General features: G+C 36.8%; 1 protein-coding gene across 1 annotated transcript in view; it reads left to right on the top strand.

Moving 5' to 3' along the window:
* The window catches only part of LOC106088094 (protein germ cell-less), a 68,394-nt gene that overhangs the window by 46,416 nt on the left and 4,461 nt on the right, over positions 1-17,517 (top strand). The window contains exons 2-4 of the mRNA XM_059370284.1: positions 5,563-5,837; positions 5,920-6,140; positions 14,334-15,117. Of these exons, the coding sequence (XP_059226267.1) occupies positions 5,695-5,837; positions 5,920-6,140; positions 14,334-15,117 (1,148 nt within the window). The 5' untranslated portion in view covers positions 5,563-5,694. The remainder of the gene's footprint in view (positions 1-5,562; positions 5,838-5,919; positions 6,141-14,333; positions 15,118-17,517) is intronic.

Genomic DNA, 17,517 nt, shown 5'->3' with positions numbered 1-17,517 from the left:
GAAGCTATATCAGCTTATGGACCGATTTGAACCTTTTTTGGCACAGTTGGTGGATATCATATTAAAACACGTCGTGCAAAATTTCATTCCAATCGGATAGAATTGCGCACTCTAGAGTCTCAAGAAGTCAAGACCCAAGATCGGTTTATATGGCAGCTATATCAAAACATGGACCGATATGGCCCATAAACCAGATAAACAAAGTAAACTATTTACCTTTTGTAACAAAGGATATTTTGCTGTAAACAAAATATTTTTGACTCAAAAGAATTTTTGAATATTCAATTATTAGATTAATCATTTAATGCAAAATGCTATATCTATTTCTGAATCAATTTTGATGGACCAGGGCAAATGTTTCCAGATGGTTTATTAAACAACCCGTATCAAATTTTGAGCAAAGCAAATATGTTCAAAGTGTAATAACTACGGTTGACTAATGACATTATTGCAAATTACCCAAGATCTGACGACCATATATATGGGAGCTACATCTTAATCTGAACCGCTTTTGACCAAACTTCTTAGATATTGTTGTAGGCATTGAAGAAAGCGTTGTGCACAAATTGCAGTGGCTCTAGAAGTGAAAATCGGGCGATATACAATACATATATGTCAACTATATCTAAATCTGAACCGATTTCTATGAAATTCACCCGTAATGTCAAGAGTCAAGAGAAAATCCTCCTAAATTGTGAAAGAATCGGGTAGCAAATGAGCACTTTATTGCAATATTTCTCAAAATCGGCCGAACATGTATATGGAAGCTTTTTGTAAATCTAAACTTTTGAAACTTCTTAGATATTTTGGTTGTCGTCGGTGAAAGCGCTGTACAAAATTTTGGGAAGATTGATCAAGAAATGCGATTGCAGTGGCTCTAGGAGTGATATATATATATGACAGCTGTATCTAAATCAGAACCGATTTCTATGAAATTCACTGGTAAAGTCGAGAGGCAAAAGAAAATCCTTTCTGCCTAAGTTATAATACTCTGTACCAAAGTAGTAGTGTAGGGTATAACAAGTAATTACCTAATATTTTTTTGCATGTATCAAATCAAAGGTCTATGGGAGTAGGCTAAAAAAACCTCCCAATTGAATGTGTAGGCCGATAGGCATAATAGGGTATTTAAATGTAGAACCTTTCACAGTAGAGTACGAATCTGACTTTAACACTAGGAACAAAGTATCTTGTTGCGACGATATATCTAAAATAACCTAGAAGATCGTAACAATATGCGACTCCAATAAAAGGTCTTTGGCTGTAGAATACAAATTTTATAAAAAGGATATAAAAATGAGTCCGCTTATTATTGGGTTTAAAAACTTGAATCCGACAGCACTCATTGATATGTGAGAAATTTTCCCTTTTCCTCAATTGAATGTTCTTGGGTAAATTTGCATTTGGGTGCATGTGTTTGAGGACGACCCCTCTCCCCAATTGAAATAACATCAAACGGTAATGTTGGTCGACCAAAGCTGCTTTGTATTTAAATGAACGTCTATGACAGTGGAATAGAAACCCAAATTTAGGACAAGTGTCTGGGGGCCGGGATATGTAGGCTGTTCGAAACAAAATAAGTTTCAAATGAAATATAAAATAACAATATAACAAATTTCACAAATATTTTTAAAAAAAAAAAATTTGTTAAAAATTTTTTATTTAACTCAATTTTCCATACAAATAAAATCTTTTTATATATTTTTTACAGTACAAAAAGTTTCACACTAATTTCTATATCAATAATAATTTTAATTGGTCAAAATCTTTTCAGCAGGTTTTCTTTTATACTTGTTGCCTCTGTTTGTCTAGCATTTCATTGATTACATTTTTCATGTAAAATGACATCATCTGCGATACGTAGCGCTTTGAGAAACTAAATGTACGTAATTGTAAGAATATAAGCATACATATACCCATGCCCCTAGTATGGCCAATGCTATACTTAAAGCTTATAAATTAGTCTCTCGCTGTTAGCTTGAGAGTTAAACAATTAAATCAAGAGAAGATAAAATGTGTATGATGATCATCCCCAATCCCCCTATGTACTCAAAACAATTGGATAGAATAAAATTATATACTCATCATCCAAATTGCTATTAACAATTAATTGTAAATGGTACAAGCTAAGCAAAAAGCCTTAAAATCCCCTTTAGTTAAAGAGTTTGAAGAAGTCTTCATACTGAAAGCCACTTCAGTATCCAGGCATGCTAAATAGTACCTGAAACAACAACAAAAAATAAACAACAATATTTTAAAGCACATTTTATTTTCAAACTTGGCCACAACACCCGAAACCCACCACCACCCTAAGTATCATGTTTTTTTTTTGAGAACAATGAACTCTAAAATGATATCAAAATGATTGTATTTGTTTACGCTTTCTTTTCCTTGCTTTGCAATTTTTTCAAGTAAACAGTGGGAGACAAATATTAGGTAACATTAAATTTTTAACAAAATAACAGATTTTGGGAAAATGGAATTCTATAGAAAAATCTTATATATCACAAGTAAAAAGGCATTAAGTTAAGTTCTTTATTTGAGTCCGATATTCCCATGGGGAATTTGGGAGTGGGAAGGCCCCCCAGGGTGGTGTTTTGTGGGTTTAGTGGGTGGTGTAGACCCCCAGTGTGGACTTCCGAAAGTGGATATGAATTTCGCGCTCTGCTTGCAAATACCTATCATTTGAGCCCTATGTTGCCATAATCGGTAAATATGTATGTCCGATTTAGGGGTGTTTTCGGGGATGAGGTGGTCCCCCAGGCACTTAGCCCTGAATAAAATACCAATTATTCAAACCCCATATTGCTATTGGTTTAGGGGGAGTTTATGGAATGAGGGTCCCCAAACACTTGGCCCCAAAATTGGTTATCAAATTAGTTTTCTAATCTCAAATACCTTTCATTTGAGTCACATATTGCCATGGTCGGTAAATTCGTACTCTTTAAGGAAGGGGCGGTGCCCCAAATATATGGTCCCACATTTGAATATGAGATATCAGATCATATTCTACTCCCAAATACCTTTATTTTAAGCCCCACATTTCGATGGTCAGTAAATAATTGTTGTTTGTTGGGTGTTTAGGGGAAGGGGTAGACCCCCAGCAAATTGGTCCCGAAAATGGGTATCAATTTCATGCTCTACTCCCCAAAAGCATTAATTTGACATGGTTGGTATATATGTACGACTTAGCCCTGAAAATATATCAGCATGGTTCTTTACTCTCAAATATCATTTTTTTGAACACCATATTGCCATGGCCACAAAATTTGGTATCAAATTTGTTTTCTAATCTCAGACACCTTTCATTTAAACCCCTTATTGCATAAGTCAGTAAATATGTACGGTTTGTGGGGTATGGGCCCTAAAAACTATCAATATCGAACTCCACTCTCTTAAAGGCCCAAATAGTCATGGTGAGCAAATACGTCCTACTTGGGGGATGTTATGGGGGTGGGTCGTCCCCTTACCTAAAATAAAATACCTTTCATTTGAGCCCCATATTCCCATAATCTGGAAACATATCCGGTTTGTTTCAGATTCGTTTTCCACTCTAAAATAACTCTTCCTCTCCATATTGCAATGGTCAGCAAATACGCCCTTTTAGGTTGGTGTTATGGGGGTGGGTGGCGCCATTGAAACTTTTCCCGAAAATTGTTATCAGATTCATGGTTTATTCCCATATTGTCGTGATTGGTCTATATATACATTTGGCAGGTTTTGGGGGTGGGACGCCCCCCTAGGTACCCCATTCGGAATTTGGATACCAAATTTTTGTTTTCAGGTTACTATAAGAGAGCACACAAAATTTCGCTTAAATCGCACCACCCAGCTCCGAGATCTGGCGTTTTAGAAAATTATGGTAAGGGGGAGGGTCCGCCCCCCTTCAGATATCAAAAAATGTTGTACCCTATTTTCACCACGGGATTATTATGCACAATCTGTGAAAATGTTCTAGAAAATCGTTTCAGCCGTTTTTGAGTCTATACAGAACAGACAAACAAACACAAATTCGGTTTTATATATAAGATTTTGTCAAAATTTTATTTGAATATAAAATTTTTTTTAAAACTTTATTTCAATAGAAAATTTTATTTGAATAGAAATTTGGATTTGAAAAACAAATTTTATTTGAACAGAAAATTTTGTCAAAAATTTCCTTTGTATAGAAAATTTTGTCAAAATTTTATTTCAATAGAAAATTTTGTCAAAATTTTATTTGAATTCAAAATTTTATTTGAATAGAAAATTTTGTCAAAAATTTAATTTAATATAAAATTTTGTCAAAATTTTATTTTAATAGAAAATTTTGGTCAAATTTCTTTTGAATAGAAAATTTTTTCAAAATTTTATTTGAATAGAAATTTAGTCAAAATTTTATTTGATAGAAAATTTTGTCAAAATTTTAATTTAATAGAAAATTTTGTCAAAATTTTATTTTAATAGAAAATTTTGTCAAAATTTTATTTTAAAAGAAAATTTTGTCAATATTTAATTTCTATAAAAAATTTTGCCAAAATTTTATTTTAATAGAAAATTTTGTCAAAATTTTATTTTAACAGAAAATTTTGTCAAAATTTTATTTTAATAGAAAATTTTGTCGAAATTTTATTTTAATAGAAAATTTTGTCAAAATTTTATTTTAATATAAAATTTTGTCAAAATTTTATTTGAATAGAAATTTTGTCAAAATTTTATTTGAATAAAAATTTAGTCAAAATTTTATTTGAGTAGAAAATTTTGTCAAAATTTTAATTTAATTCTATTAATTTTGTCAAAATTTTATTTCTATAGAAAATTTTGTCAAAATTTTATTTTAATAGAAAATTTTGTCAAAATTTCATTTTAATAGAAAATTTTGTCAATATTTCTTTTTAAAAGAAATTTTTGTCAAAATTTCATTTTAAAAGAAAATTTTGTCAAAAAATTTTATGTGTGTAGAAAATTTTGGAAAATCTTGAATTTTTGTCTATAGAAAATTTGTTAAAATGTTATTTTAATTGGAAACTACTGCTAAAATTTTTTTCAAAATTTAAAAAAATTTAATAAAATTACATTTTTTTAGAAAATTTGTGTTAAAATTAAATTTTTAGAAATTCTTGTCAAAAATTTTGCTTTAGTATTTTTTTTTTTAAATTTTTTTGGTGGAATTTTTCTATAGATTTGTGCTTTTTGTTTCATGTACGTAGACTCATTTGTTGCAGTGTACTCGCATTATGCACATACTCATACCTATTAAAACACATTCGTACAGTTCCATTGTAATTTCATTCCAAAACGCTGTTGATCTATATTTTTAATATTTTGCTTTGCTATTTTCTGTGTACAAAAATGAGGTCGGAAAAAAAAACATTAAAACTGCGATAAGATAAACATGCCGTATATGTTTGTTTTAAGGAGAAACTAAAAAAAGTCAAACTAAGCTCCCACTATTCAGTCGTATTTTTTATAATAGCTCTCTCTCTCCCGTTCTTTTTCTGTCATTCAATCATAAAAAGAATTTCTCAGCTTTTCTCCCACCTTAAACTCTCTACATCTCTCAATACGCTCTGTTTTTTGCAGATTAAATATTGGAAAATACTAAACAATTGGGAGATTTGCATAGAACACAGTGTGGCGGCTAGATTTGACAAACAGCTTTGAGAAGACGATCGGACGACAGCAGTCAGTGCAGCAACAGACTTGAGTATCATCATGGGTCAGTTGGTCGTTAAGTTAGTGGAACCGGTAAACAATGTGGCCGATATATTGGGAGGACGGCGCAAGCGAAAACGCAGCATCGATTCACTTCAAACGAATGGTGAACAGATCAACAATGAAACACAATCACCGAAAAAGTATGTCAGAGTTTATTCTTGTCTTCTTGACATTTAGAAGGAATCCTATGTTGTTTTTCTTTTTTACTTGTTTTCTTTACAGAAAGAAACTCTTGACCACCACTCAGTACATATATCAGGCGCTGTTCAAGGAACAAAAGAATTCCGATATAGCCATTATGGCTTTGGGAAAAGTTTGGAATCTGCACAAGGTCTATTTGTCACAAAGTCCATATTTCTACAGCATGTTCAATGGCTCATGGAAGGAATCGTGTCAGGATTTTGTGCATATTAAAATTTTGGACGATAGAATAACATTGGATGGTAAGTAATGCAGGCGTTATTACATTTACTGTATGTTAATGGGAGAGGAGGATAATAAAAAACTAAAGCTATGACTTCAAGTTCCTACTTTATGAAACTTATCTCCATAAAAGTTTAAAGGCAACATTTATCCTCTCTATGATAAGATTTAATGGAAGATATTTCTACAATGAGCGCAAACAAATTACCAAAGTATGGGCAGTGCAAAGAAAATAAGCTGTCCATGAAATGTGATCCTACTAGCAGTTCTCATGACTTCTACACTCTATCAGCATGAACAATCTTTAGCCTGTCAGCATGTTTTCCAATCAGACAGTGACCTATTTTAGTACATACAATGGGAAGGGGCTTAGAAGTGAAAGATCTCTGCAAGTTTTGGTTGGGATATATAATCTTGGAGTTTTCTCAGCTCCTTTTTTTGTGAACTTCTGCAATCTGTTTCCCTTGAGGTCGTGTCTCGAAGAATTAGCTAACATGTAGCTAGAGGTATATTTACAGGTTACAGTTTCTCTGAAATGTGTAAAATAATATCTAAGCTAGTCTGCTCCACTATTGTTTGAAATATCCCGGTGGATCGTTGTCCCCACCTTTTAATTTCTCCAAAGATAATTTCTCTTTAATAACTGAGAAGCCGTTATCAAAGTTTTTTTTTTGTAGAAAATATACAGATTTTTATGCCCTACACCACTACTGTGGAACAGGGTATTATAACTTAGTGCATTTGTTTGCAACACCTTGAAGGGAGAGAGATAGACCCATTGTTAAGTATACCGATCGACTTAGAATCACTTTCGGATTCGATTTAGCTATGTCCGTCTGTGCAGTTTGTGTACAAACTATAGGTCGCAGTTTTTATCCGATCGTCTTCATATTTGGTACAGGCATGTTTTTCGGCCCAGAGACGAAGCCTATTAAAATGGAAAACAAGTAAAAAGGCGTTAAGTTTGGCCGGGCCGAACTTTGGATACCTGGTGGGTATATATGTAAACCACCTTTCGTCAAAATCCGGTGAAAAGTGCATACCTTATGCCCCATAGCAGCTATATCAAAATATGTTCCGATTTGGAACAAATACTAATAAGTACAAGTCATTGTTCACTAAACCGATCTGAACCATATACGAGACTGATGTCGAAAAGTCAAATTTCAGTGAAATCGAATTATAAATGCGCCTTTTATGTGGCCAAGACGATCGAGATATCGGTCTATATGACAGCTATATCCAAATCTGCACCGCTTTGGGCCAAGTTGCAGAAAAATGTCAAAGAGCCTAAAACAACTCACTGTCCCAAATTTCGACGAAATCGGATTATAAATGCGCCTTTTATGACCCCAAAACTTAAATCGAGAGATCGGTCTATATGGCATCTATATCCAAATCTGGACCGATCCAAGCCAAATTGAAGAAGAATGTCGAAGGGCCCAACACAACTCACTGTCCCAAATTTTGGCGACATCGGACAATCAATGCGCCGTTTATTGGACCAAAACCTTAAATCTAGGGATCGGTCTATATGGCAGCTATATCCAAATCTGGACCGATCTGGGCCAAATTGAAGAAATATGTCGAGGGGTTTAACACAAATCACTGTCCCAAATTTCGACGACGTCGGACAACAAATGCGCCTTTTTGGGGTCCAAATCCTTAAATCGAGAGATCGGTCTATATGGCAGCTACATCCAAATCTGGACCGATCTGGACCAAATTGAAGAAGGATATCCAGTGGCCTAACACAACTCACTGTCCCAAATTTCAGCAAAATCGGATAATAAATATGGCTTTTATGGGCCTAAGACCCTAAATCGGCGGATCGGTCTATATGGCAGCTATATTCAAATCTGGACCGTTCTAGCCCAAATTGAAGAAGGATGTCGAGTGACCTAACACAACTCACTGTCCCGAATTTCAGCAAAATCGGATAATAAATGTGGCTTTTATGGGCCTTAAATCGGAGGATCGGTCTATATGGGGGCTATATGAAGATATAGTCCGATATAGACCATCTTCGAACTTAACCTGCTTATGGACAAAAAAAAAAATCTGTGCAAAATTTCAGCTCAATATCTCTATTTTTAAAGACTGTAGCGTGATTTCATGGCTAGATCGTCTTAGATTTTTACGTGGATCAAGAATATATATACTTTATAGGGTCGGAAATGGATATTTTTAGGTATTGCAAAATGAATATAGGAATGACAAAATGAATATACCCCCCTCCTTCGGTGGTGGGTATAAGAATCGGTTCGGATTTAGTTATTGCTCCTATATATATATGTTCGTCCGATTTGTAGTAATAATGCCATAAAATGGTCATTTGTAAACCGATTCTCTCGAAATTTTGCAAGAAGGATTTTCTTATGACTCTCGACATTATTGTTGAATTTCACAGAAATCGGTTCAGATTTAGATATGGCTCTCATATATATATATCGCCCGATTTTCACTTCTTAAGCCACTGCAAGCGCATTTAATGACCAATCTTGCCAAAAATTTTGTAAAACGCTTTCCTCGACGACTTCCACAATATCTATAAAGTTTGCTCGAAATCGGTTCAGATTTAGATATAGCTCTCATATATATATTCGAACGATTTTGAGAAATATTGAAATAAAGTGCTATCTTGTTAACCGATTCTCTCAAAACTTGGCAGGAAGGAGTTTCTTATATCTTTATATATAGCTGCCATATATGTATTTCGCCCGATTTTCACTTCTAGGGTCACTGTAAGCGCATTATTGACCAATATTGCCAAAGTTGTGCACAACTCTTTCCTCGATGTCTACCAAAATATCTAAGAAGTTTGTTCAAATTGGTTCAGATTTAGATGAGGCTCCCATATATATGTTGGTCAGATTTTGGCTAAATTGCAATAATGTGGTCATTTGTCAACCTATTTATTGTAGCTTGAACATATTTGCTCGAAATTTTATACGGATTGTTTAATGCAAATGCAAATTTGCCCATTAACATTCCATTAAGGAACTGGGATAAACTTCTCACAAATCAATGAGTGCTGTCCGATTTAATTTTAAGTTCAATAATAAGAACCTCCTTTTTATAGCCGAGTTCGAACGGCGTGTCGCAGAGCGACACCTCTTTGAGGAGAAGTTTTTACATGGCAAAGTACCTCATGAATGTCGCCAGCATTAGGAGGGGATAACCACCACTGAAAATTTTTCTGCTGGTCCTGCCAGGATTCGAACCCAGGCGTTCAGTGTCATAGGCGGACATAAGCTAACCTCTGCGCTGCGGAGGTCGGATTGTTTAATACCCATCTGAAAACATCCGCCAAGGTCCATCAAAATTGGTTCAGAATAAGATATATTGGGTTGCCCAAAAAGTAATTGCGGATTTTTTAAAAGAAAGTAAATGCATTTTTAATAAAACTTAGAATGAACTTTAATCAAATATACTTTTTTTAAACTTTTTTTCTAAAGCAAGCTAAAAGTAACAGCGGATAACTGACAGAAGAAAGAATGCAATTACAGAGTCACAAGCTGTGAAAAAATTTGTCAACGCCGACTATATGAAAAATCCGCAATTACTTTTTGGGCAACCCAATAGCTCCCACTTTGTATCTAAAGTGTAGTTGTAGGGTATTATAAAGTCGGCATCGCCCGACTTTTGCCTTTCCTTACTGGTTTAAAATTAAAGTGAGTGCTATCAGACACTATACTACGAAACCTTGATATTGAACTATCAATGAAGTATATGTTGATTTAGGTCAACGAACATAATTCTTTGTCGAGCGAGATAACTAGTTATAAAAATTTAACAATCTTTTGTTAAGATAACAGTTTGTCTAGAACATTTCATAAAATTCTTTATAGAATAGACTCTTTGGTAGTAAAGGTAGTTAAGCTCAATGATAAGGGGCCTCCTTTTAATAGCCGCCAGCATTAGGAGGGAATAAGCACCGCTGAAAATGTTTTTCTGATGTTCTCGCCAGGATTCGAACCCAAGCGTTCAACGTCATAGGCGCATGCTCTACTATGGCATCCAATGCTAATGAATAGAAATAACATGACGGAACAACTGCAAGGACGTTTTTTGAAGCTTTTCCGGGACCCGTGTTATCAATGATTGGTGGTTATTGTTGTTGTAGCAGTGTGTTTTATACTGAGGCGGCAGCCCTTGTCGATAAGAGAAACCATCGGGCCAATCCGGTACGTACAACCGGCTGCCATGGGATTGAAGGAATTGGTGGTGAATGAGCTGGACAGGAGTGTATCACTGTTAAGCGCAAATCCCGGTTTGGAATCAGCGAGAAAAGGCGCTGTGCGAGCTTCTTAGTAGGCTGGACGCTGGTGTGGAGGGTTTGATGATATCAAAGGCCTTTTGGCCAAGTATTTTGCGAAACTGGTTGTCACATATCCTGAGGAAGCATGACCTCTTACACAAGGAGAGGCGCACTTCTGCAGGGTGTGTGATGAAGATGTAGAGTTGGAGTCGGTCGACGAAGCTTTTGTGTCATTGCCCTGCAATTGCAAGGACAAAACATAAGATTATGGGTGAATAACTCTTTCAGCGCCTGTTTTACCTCCAGGCACTTAGTCCTTTTTTATACCTACCACCAAAAGATTCATTTTGTCATTCCGTTTGCAACACATCGAAATAGCCATTTCCGACCCTATAAAGTATATATATTGTTCTTGATCAGCGTAAAAATCTAAGACGATCTAGCCATATCCATCCGTCTGTCTGATGAGCTATATCGGACAATATCTAGATATAGCCCCCATATAGACCGATCCGCCTATTTAGGGTCTTAGGCCCATAGAAGCCAAATTTATTATCCAATTTTGCTGAAATTTGGGACAGTGAGTTGTGTTAGGCCCTTCGACATCCTTCTTCAATTTGGCCGAGATCGGTTCAGATTTGGATATAACTGCGATATATATAACTGCGCATTTATTGTCCGATTTTTCCAAAATTTGGGACAGTGAGTAAAGTTAAACCTCTCAATATACTTCTGCAATATGGCACAGATCGGTCTATATTAGGATATGGCTGCCATATAAACCGATCTTGTATCTTCATTTCTGCGCAATTTTTATCCGAGGCACTGCTGCCATCGTCACAGTCTTGGGTTAACGGAACCCTGTTATGACCATATGGAAGATCATGGTACACGGATGGTACAAAGCTAGAGGACAGAGTGAGCCTGGGGGTCTACATTGAGAACCCAGAGACTGAGATATGTTTTAGACTGCCTGACCATAATACGGTCCTGCAGGCGGAGATTCGGTCGATCACGGAATGCGTGAAGTTTGTGGTGCTAACGCGAGGACGTCGAGTGTGAACATCTTTACCGACAATAAAATGGCCATAAGGGCACTAACAATCAGACGACTAAAGTTCGCGAACAGTCTTGCAGTGTAAGAAGGAGATTACCGCCTTCTCTGAGGATGGCAAAATCCGCATCGTTTAAGTGCCGGGCCATAACGGAGTAAGGGGAAATGAAAGGACAGACGATTTGGCGGTGAAGGCCAGAGGACTGCCGTCAATAAACTTGGTTAACCCGAAGCCTTTCGGGTCGACGCAGTCCGAGTTAAGGGAGTGGGCGACGAATGCGCATGCAACATTGTGAAACAGCTAAACGGTCGGTAGGACGGCGAAAATCCTTATCGTGAAAAGACAAGGCTATTACTGAAAGGGAGCAAGAAGCAGGTCAGTATAGCTATTGATATCATAACGGGACACATAGGACTATAAGCTCACTTATGTAAAATCGGTGCGGCAAGTGATAGCATGTGTAAGGCATGCGGGGAAGGTGATGAGACGTTGGAGCATTTCCTTTTTCATTGCCCGGCTTTCGCGTCCAACAGATACCGGCACTTAGGTGGGGACACTATATCAGACATCAACCAACTTAGGGGAGTGGCATGGAAAAAAATTAAGGATTTTTTTAGTAGCACGGAATTCCTAACTTAAAATGTTCTTTTAAGAGGTTTCTTTATAGTTTTTAGAGCACACAACAAGCCGATTACTGGCTTAGGTGAATGTCCATAGTGGCATGGGGCGAATTAATATCGGCACCATTTTTCAACTTAGGTTAGGTTGAAATATGCACCCTCTTTTCAACCTATCTGCACCCTCTTTTCAACCTAGGTTGGGTTGAAACCTGAGGTTTAGGTGAAATTTTGTATGAGGTGTTTTGTTATGATTTCCAACAACTGTAATAAGTATGGTCTAAATCGGTCTATAACCTAATATGGCTGCCATATAAATCGATCTAGGATCTTGACTTCTTGAGCCTCTAGACGGCGCAATTCTTATGCGATTTGGTTGAAATTTTGCATGAAATGCTCTGTCAAGTATGGTCTAAATTGGTTCATAATCTGTTATAGCTTCCATATAAAACCATCTACCGATTAGATTTCTTGAGCCGCTTTATGGCGCAATTCTAATCCAATTTGTTTGAAATTTTGCACAATGACTTGTACCATGGTCTCAAACATCCAAACCAAGTATGGACCGATTCAGGTCCAGAACCTGATGTAGCTATCCATTATTCTCTGTTTACCTATAAAGAACTACCGGACAAAGGACTTGACAGATAGAGACTCTCTAAACATTAGACGGGTGGCGAACTTGGCTAGTGGGCGACCTCTTTTTCATATATATTGAGTGGAAATTTGATTCAAAGAAGGTTAGGTTGGGCTAAGTTTAAGTGGCAATATGCCATCAAACTCACCTAGATGTTTTCGTTTATTCTGCGAAACATGTGAAATTTTGAAGTACCTTAACAGAAGCAGTCCGCTCTGAAATCTAAAAAATGGAGATTTTAGTATTTTGTCTTAATGTTTTTATTTTTATACCCTCCACCATAGGATGGGGGGTATACTAATTTCGTCATTCTGTTTGTAACTACTCGAAATATTCGCCTGAGACCCCATAAAGTATATATATTCTTTATCGTCGCGACATTTTATGTCGATCTAGCCATGTCCGTCCGTCTGTCCGTCCGTCCGTCTGTCTGTCGAAAGCACGCTAACTTCCGAAGGAGTAAAGCTAGCCGCTTGAAATTTTGCACAAATACTTTATATTAGTGTAGGTCGGTTGGTATTGTAAATGGGCCATATCGGTCCATGTTTTGATATAGCTGCCATATAAACCGATCTTGGGTCTTTTCTTCTTGAGCCTCTAGAGTGCGCAATTCTTATCCGATTGGAATGAAATTTTGCACAAAGTGTTTTGTTATGACATTCAAGAACTGTGCCGAGTATGGTTCAAATCGGTCCATAACCTGATATAGCTGCCATATAAACCGATCTTGGGTCTTGACTTCTTGAGCCTCTAGAGTGCGCAATTCTTATCCGATCGGAATGAAATTTTGCACGACGTGTTTTGTTATGATATTCAACAACTGTGCTAAGTATGATTGAAATCGGTCCATAACCTGGTATAGCTGACATATAAACCGATCTTGGGTCTTGACTTCTTGAGCCTCTAGAGGGTGCAATTCTTATCCGATTTGACTGAAATTTTGCACATAGTGTTTTAGTATCACTTCTAACAACTGTGTTAAGTATGGCCCAAATCGGTTCATAAACTGGTATAGCTGCCATATACACCGATCTTGGGTCTTGACTTCTTGAACCACTAGAGAGCGCAATTCTTATCCGATTGGACTGAAATTTTGCACGACGTGTTTTGTTATAATATCCAACAACTGTGCCAGGTATGGTTCAAATCGGTTAATAACCTGATATAGCTGCCATATAAAACGATATTGGGTCTTGACTTCTTGAGCTTCTAGAGGGCGCAATTCGTATACGATTTCCCTGAGATTTTGAGCGACGGATCCTCTCATGACCATCAACATACGTATTTATTATGGTCTGAATCGGTCTATAGCCCGATACAGCTCCCATATAAATCGATCTCTCTATTTTTCTTCTTGAGCCCCCAAAGGGCGCAATTCTTATTCGAATTGGCTGACATTTTACACAGGTCTCCAACATATAATTTAATGGTGGTCAAAACCGGATCATATCTTGATATCGCTCTAATAGCGGAGCAAATCTTTTCTTATATCATTTTTTGCCTAAGAAGAGATGTCGGGAAAAGAACTCGACAAGTGCGCTCCATGGTGGAGGGTATATAAGATTCGACCCCGCGAAACTTAGCACGCTTTTACTTGTTTAAATCATTTTTTCATACTCATTTTGTCCATCTTTCTCTTCCAGCTTTAGATGCTGTCTTTGGCTCCATGTACTCGGATGAAATCGAAATTGATGCCAAAGGTGTTATATCGGTTTTGGCCACCGCAACTCTCTTCCATTTGGATGGCATCATTGAAAAGTGTGCTGAGGTTATGATAGAATCCATAAATGCCGAAACCGCCATTAGTTATTATGAATCTGCATGCCAGTATGGATGCCAAAATGTAAAGAAGTCTGCTTTTGTATGGTTGGAAACCAATTTGTTGTGCATTTATACCAAATATCCCAATCTATTGCGTGAAATTAGCATAGACCTTATGACAGCCCTCATTGCCAGTCCTGACCTGTATGTTTTACAAACCGAATTCTCCCTATACACTTTGTTGCGCAATTGGATTTATTTACGATTGCATCCCAATTTTGATCCTGAGAATCCTCAGCAGCAACAAGAATTCCAAATGCAACTGCAACAACAGACAGCACAATCCAATAATTCCACATCACTATCTCTGGCCACATCATCTTCCTCATCGTCGTCTGGGGGCACGGAAGGTGCCGCTTTAAGCCCCAATGATATTGTGCAGAATTTTTTCACAAGTCGTCGCGAAAAGCGCTCATTTCTCTCCACCCCCGATGGTCAACAGTTTTTGAAACCCTTCCTGGCTCTGCGCACGCAATATTTAACCAATCATTATATGGACTTGAAAATTGTACTTAACGATAATATCATACCCAAAGAATGGCTGCACAATCATGTTCTAAGTAATTGGAATTCCATACTTAAGGTGGATCATTTGCCAGAAGAGGGGTGAGTGGTTCAAGTATTTTTGTTTAGCATTTTAATTTCATTTATTTACTTTTTATTGGTTAGTCTCGGTAAAAAACGTTGCTGAGAGTGTGAGTGAGATATACATTTTGCTATATTTGGGAGTTTGTAGATATGTCTCCACATGCATATACGAATGTACATAGACATTCATCGAATAATAGACTCCTTAAACAAGCCGGCATATTTGTGCCGGCAGCTGTTTTTCAGTGCAACCAAAGACATTATAATTGGCATTATAAGGCGAATGCTGCATGTGCCATCCATTGAATTCAATTTGTTTTTTGTTACTTTATTTTTAGTTAAATGCCTCGCTTTTTAAGTTTTAATCATATTGTGTTCAACGTTTTACAACAATTGACTTAATTTTCTTATTGACTTGAATAAATTCATTTTATTTTTCTGTTACAAAAAAAAAACGAAAAAATTTTTTTTTTGCAATTTTTTCTTCTCCCAATGGTTATTGATTTGGAAATTGATTTCGAAATTGTTAGAATATTTTTTTTAACCCAACTATCCTAAAGTCGGAATATTTTATACTAAACTAGCTGAACCAGGCCTGCTCTGCTTTTACTTTATAGGGAACAAAATTATCCTTTGAATATTTATTTTCGACAATTAAAGGACTTTTAGTGAAATACTATGCTACGAAAATAGTATATGTACATCGCTTGACTAACAATATAAATGCCTTTATCTGATTCCCATATATTCCTTACCAGCTGACCCGGGCCCGCTCCGCTGCGCCTTCTTTTACTTTATATGGAACAAAAGTTTCCCTGGAATATTTATTTTCGACAATTAAAGATTTTTTAATAAAATACCATGCTAACTTGACTAACAGTTGAACAATATAAGTGCCTTTATCTGAATCCCATATGATTTTTATTGGTCTACGACTTCAAGTTTGGATGCAAGGTGTACTCTATTCTTAAAATACTTCATGTCAGCCCGATATTCCCATGATGTCTGATTTAGTGGTGTTTTCGGGGGAGAGGTGGTCCCCCAGATACTTGGCTCTGAAAAAATATCAGCATCGTGCTCTTCTCTCAAATACCATTTATTAAAACCCCATATTGCCATTGGCTATTGGAGGAGTTTATAGGATGAGGCGTCCCCCAAACACATGTCCCCAAAATAGGTTATAAAATTCGTTTTCTAATCTCAAATACCTTTCACGTGAGCCACATATTGGCATGGTCGGAAATTTTTTTCCCTTTGGGGGTGTTTTGGGAAAGGGGTGATGTCCTAAATATATGGTCCTACATTTGGATATCAAATTCGTATTCTACTCCCAAATACCTTTATTTGAGCCCCATATTGCGATGGTCACTAAAAAATTGCTGTTTTTGGGGTATTTTGGGAAAGGGGTAGACCCCCAGAAAATTGGTCCCGAAAATGGGTATCAATTCTTGCTCTGATCGAAAAATTTTTTCCCTTTGGGGGTGTTGTGGGAAAGGGGTGATGCCCTAAATACATGATCCTACATTTGGATATCAAATTCGTATTCTACTCTCAAATACCTTTATTTGAGCCCCATATTACGGTGGTCAGTAAAAAATTGCTGTTTGTGGGGTATTTTGGAAAAGGGGTAGACTCCCAGAAAACTGGTCCCGAAAGTGGGTATAAATTCTTGATCTACCCCCAATACCTTTCATTTAAGCTCCAGATTGACATGGTCGGTAAATATGCCCGAATTAGGGGTGTTTTGGGGATTGGGGTGGTCCCCAAACACTTAGCCCGGAAAATAGATCAGCAACGTGCTCTATTCTCATATATCTATATATCATTTATTTGAACCCCATATTGCCATTGGCCTCAAAATTGGATATCAAATTCGTTTTCGAATCTCATTTAAACTCCTTATTGCAAAAGTCAGCAATTATGTCCGGTTTGGGGTATTGGCCCTAAAAACTATGAATATCTAGTTCCACTCTCTTTAAGACCCAAATTGTCTTGGTGAGCAAATACGTCCTATTTGGGGGTTGTTATGGTTGTGGGACGTCCGCTAGACAGTTGGCCCCTAATGTTGATATCAAATACGTGGTCTACTCCCACATACCTTTAATTTGAGCCCCATATTTCCATAGGCGGCAAACATGACCGGCTTGGGGGGTGTTTTGGGAGATGGGCGGCCACTCAGTGAGTTGGCCTTGAAAATATATATCGTATTCGTGTTCCACTCTTATTTGAGCCTCATACTGGAATAGTCAGAAAATATTTACTATTTGGGTGGTGTTGTGGGGGTGGCGTGGCCCCATAGACACTTTTCCCGAATATTGATACCAGATTCGTGCTTTACTCCCAAAGACCTTTCTTTTGAGCCCCATATTGCTATGGTCGTAAATTTGTCCTCTTTTGGGGGATGTTTTTGGTGAGAGG

The sequence above is a fragment of the Stomoxys calcitrans genome, chromosome 5 (assembly GCF_963082655.1).
Source record: "Stomoxys calcitrans chromosome 5, idStoCalc2.1, whole genome shotgun sequence".
In the NCBI taxonomy this organism is placed as follows: Eukaryota; Metazoa; Arthropoda; class Insecta; order Diptera; family Muscidae; genus Stomoxys; species Stomoxys calcitrans.
Note: the sequence above shows the minus strand (reverse complement) of the source record. Positions and strands in the feature narration are given on the sequence as shown.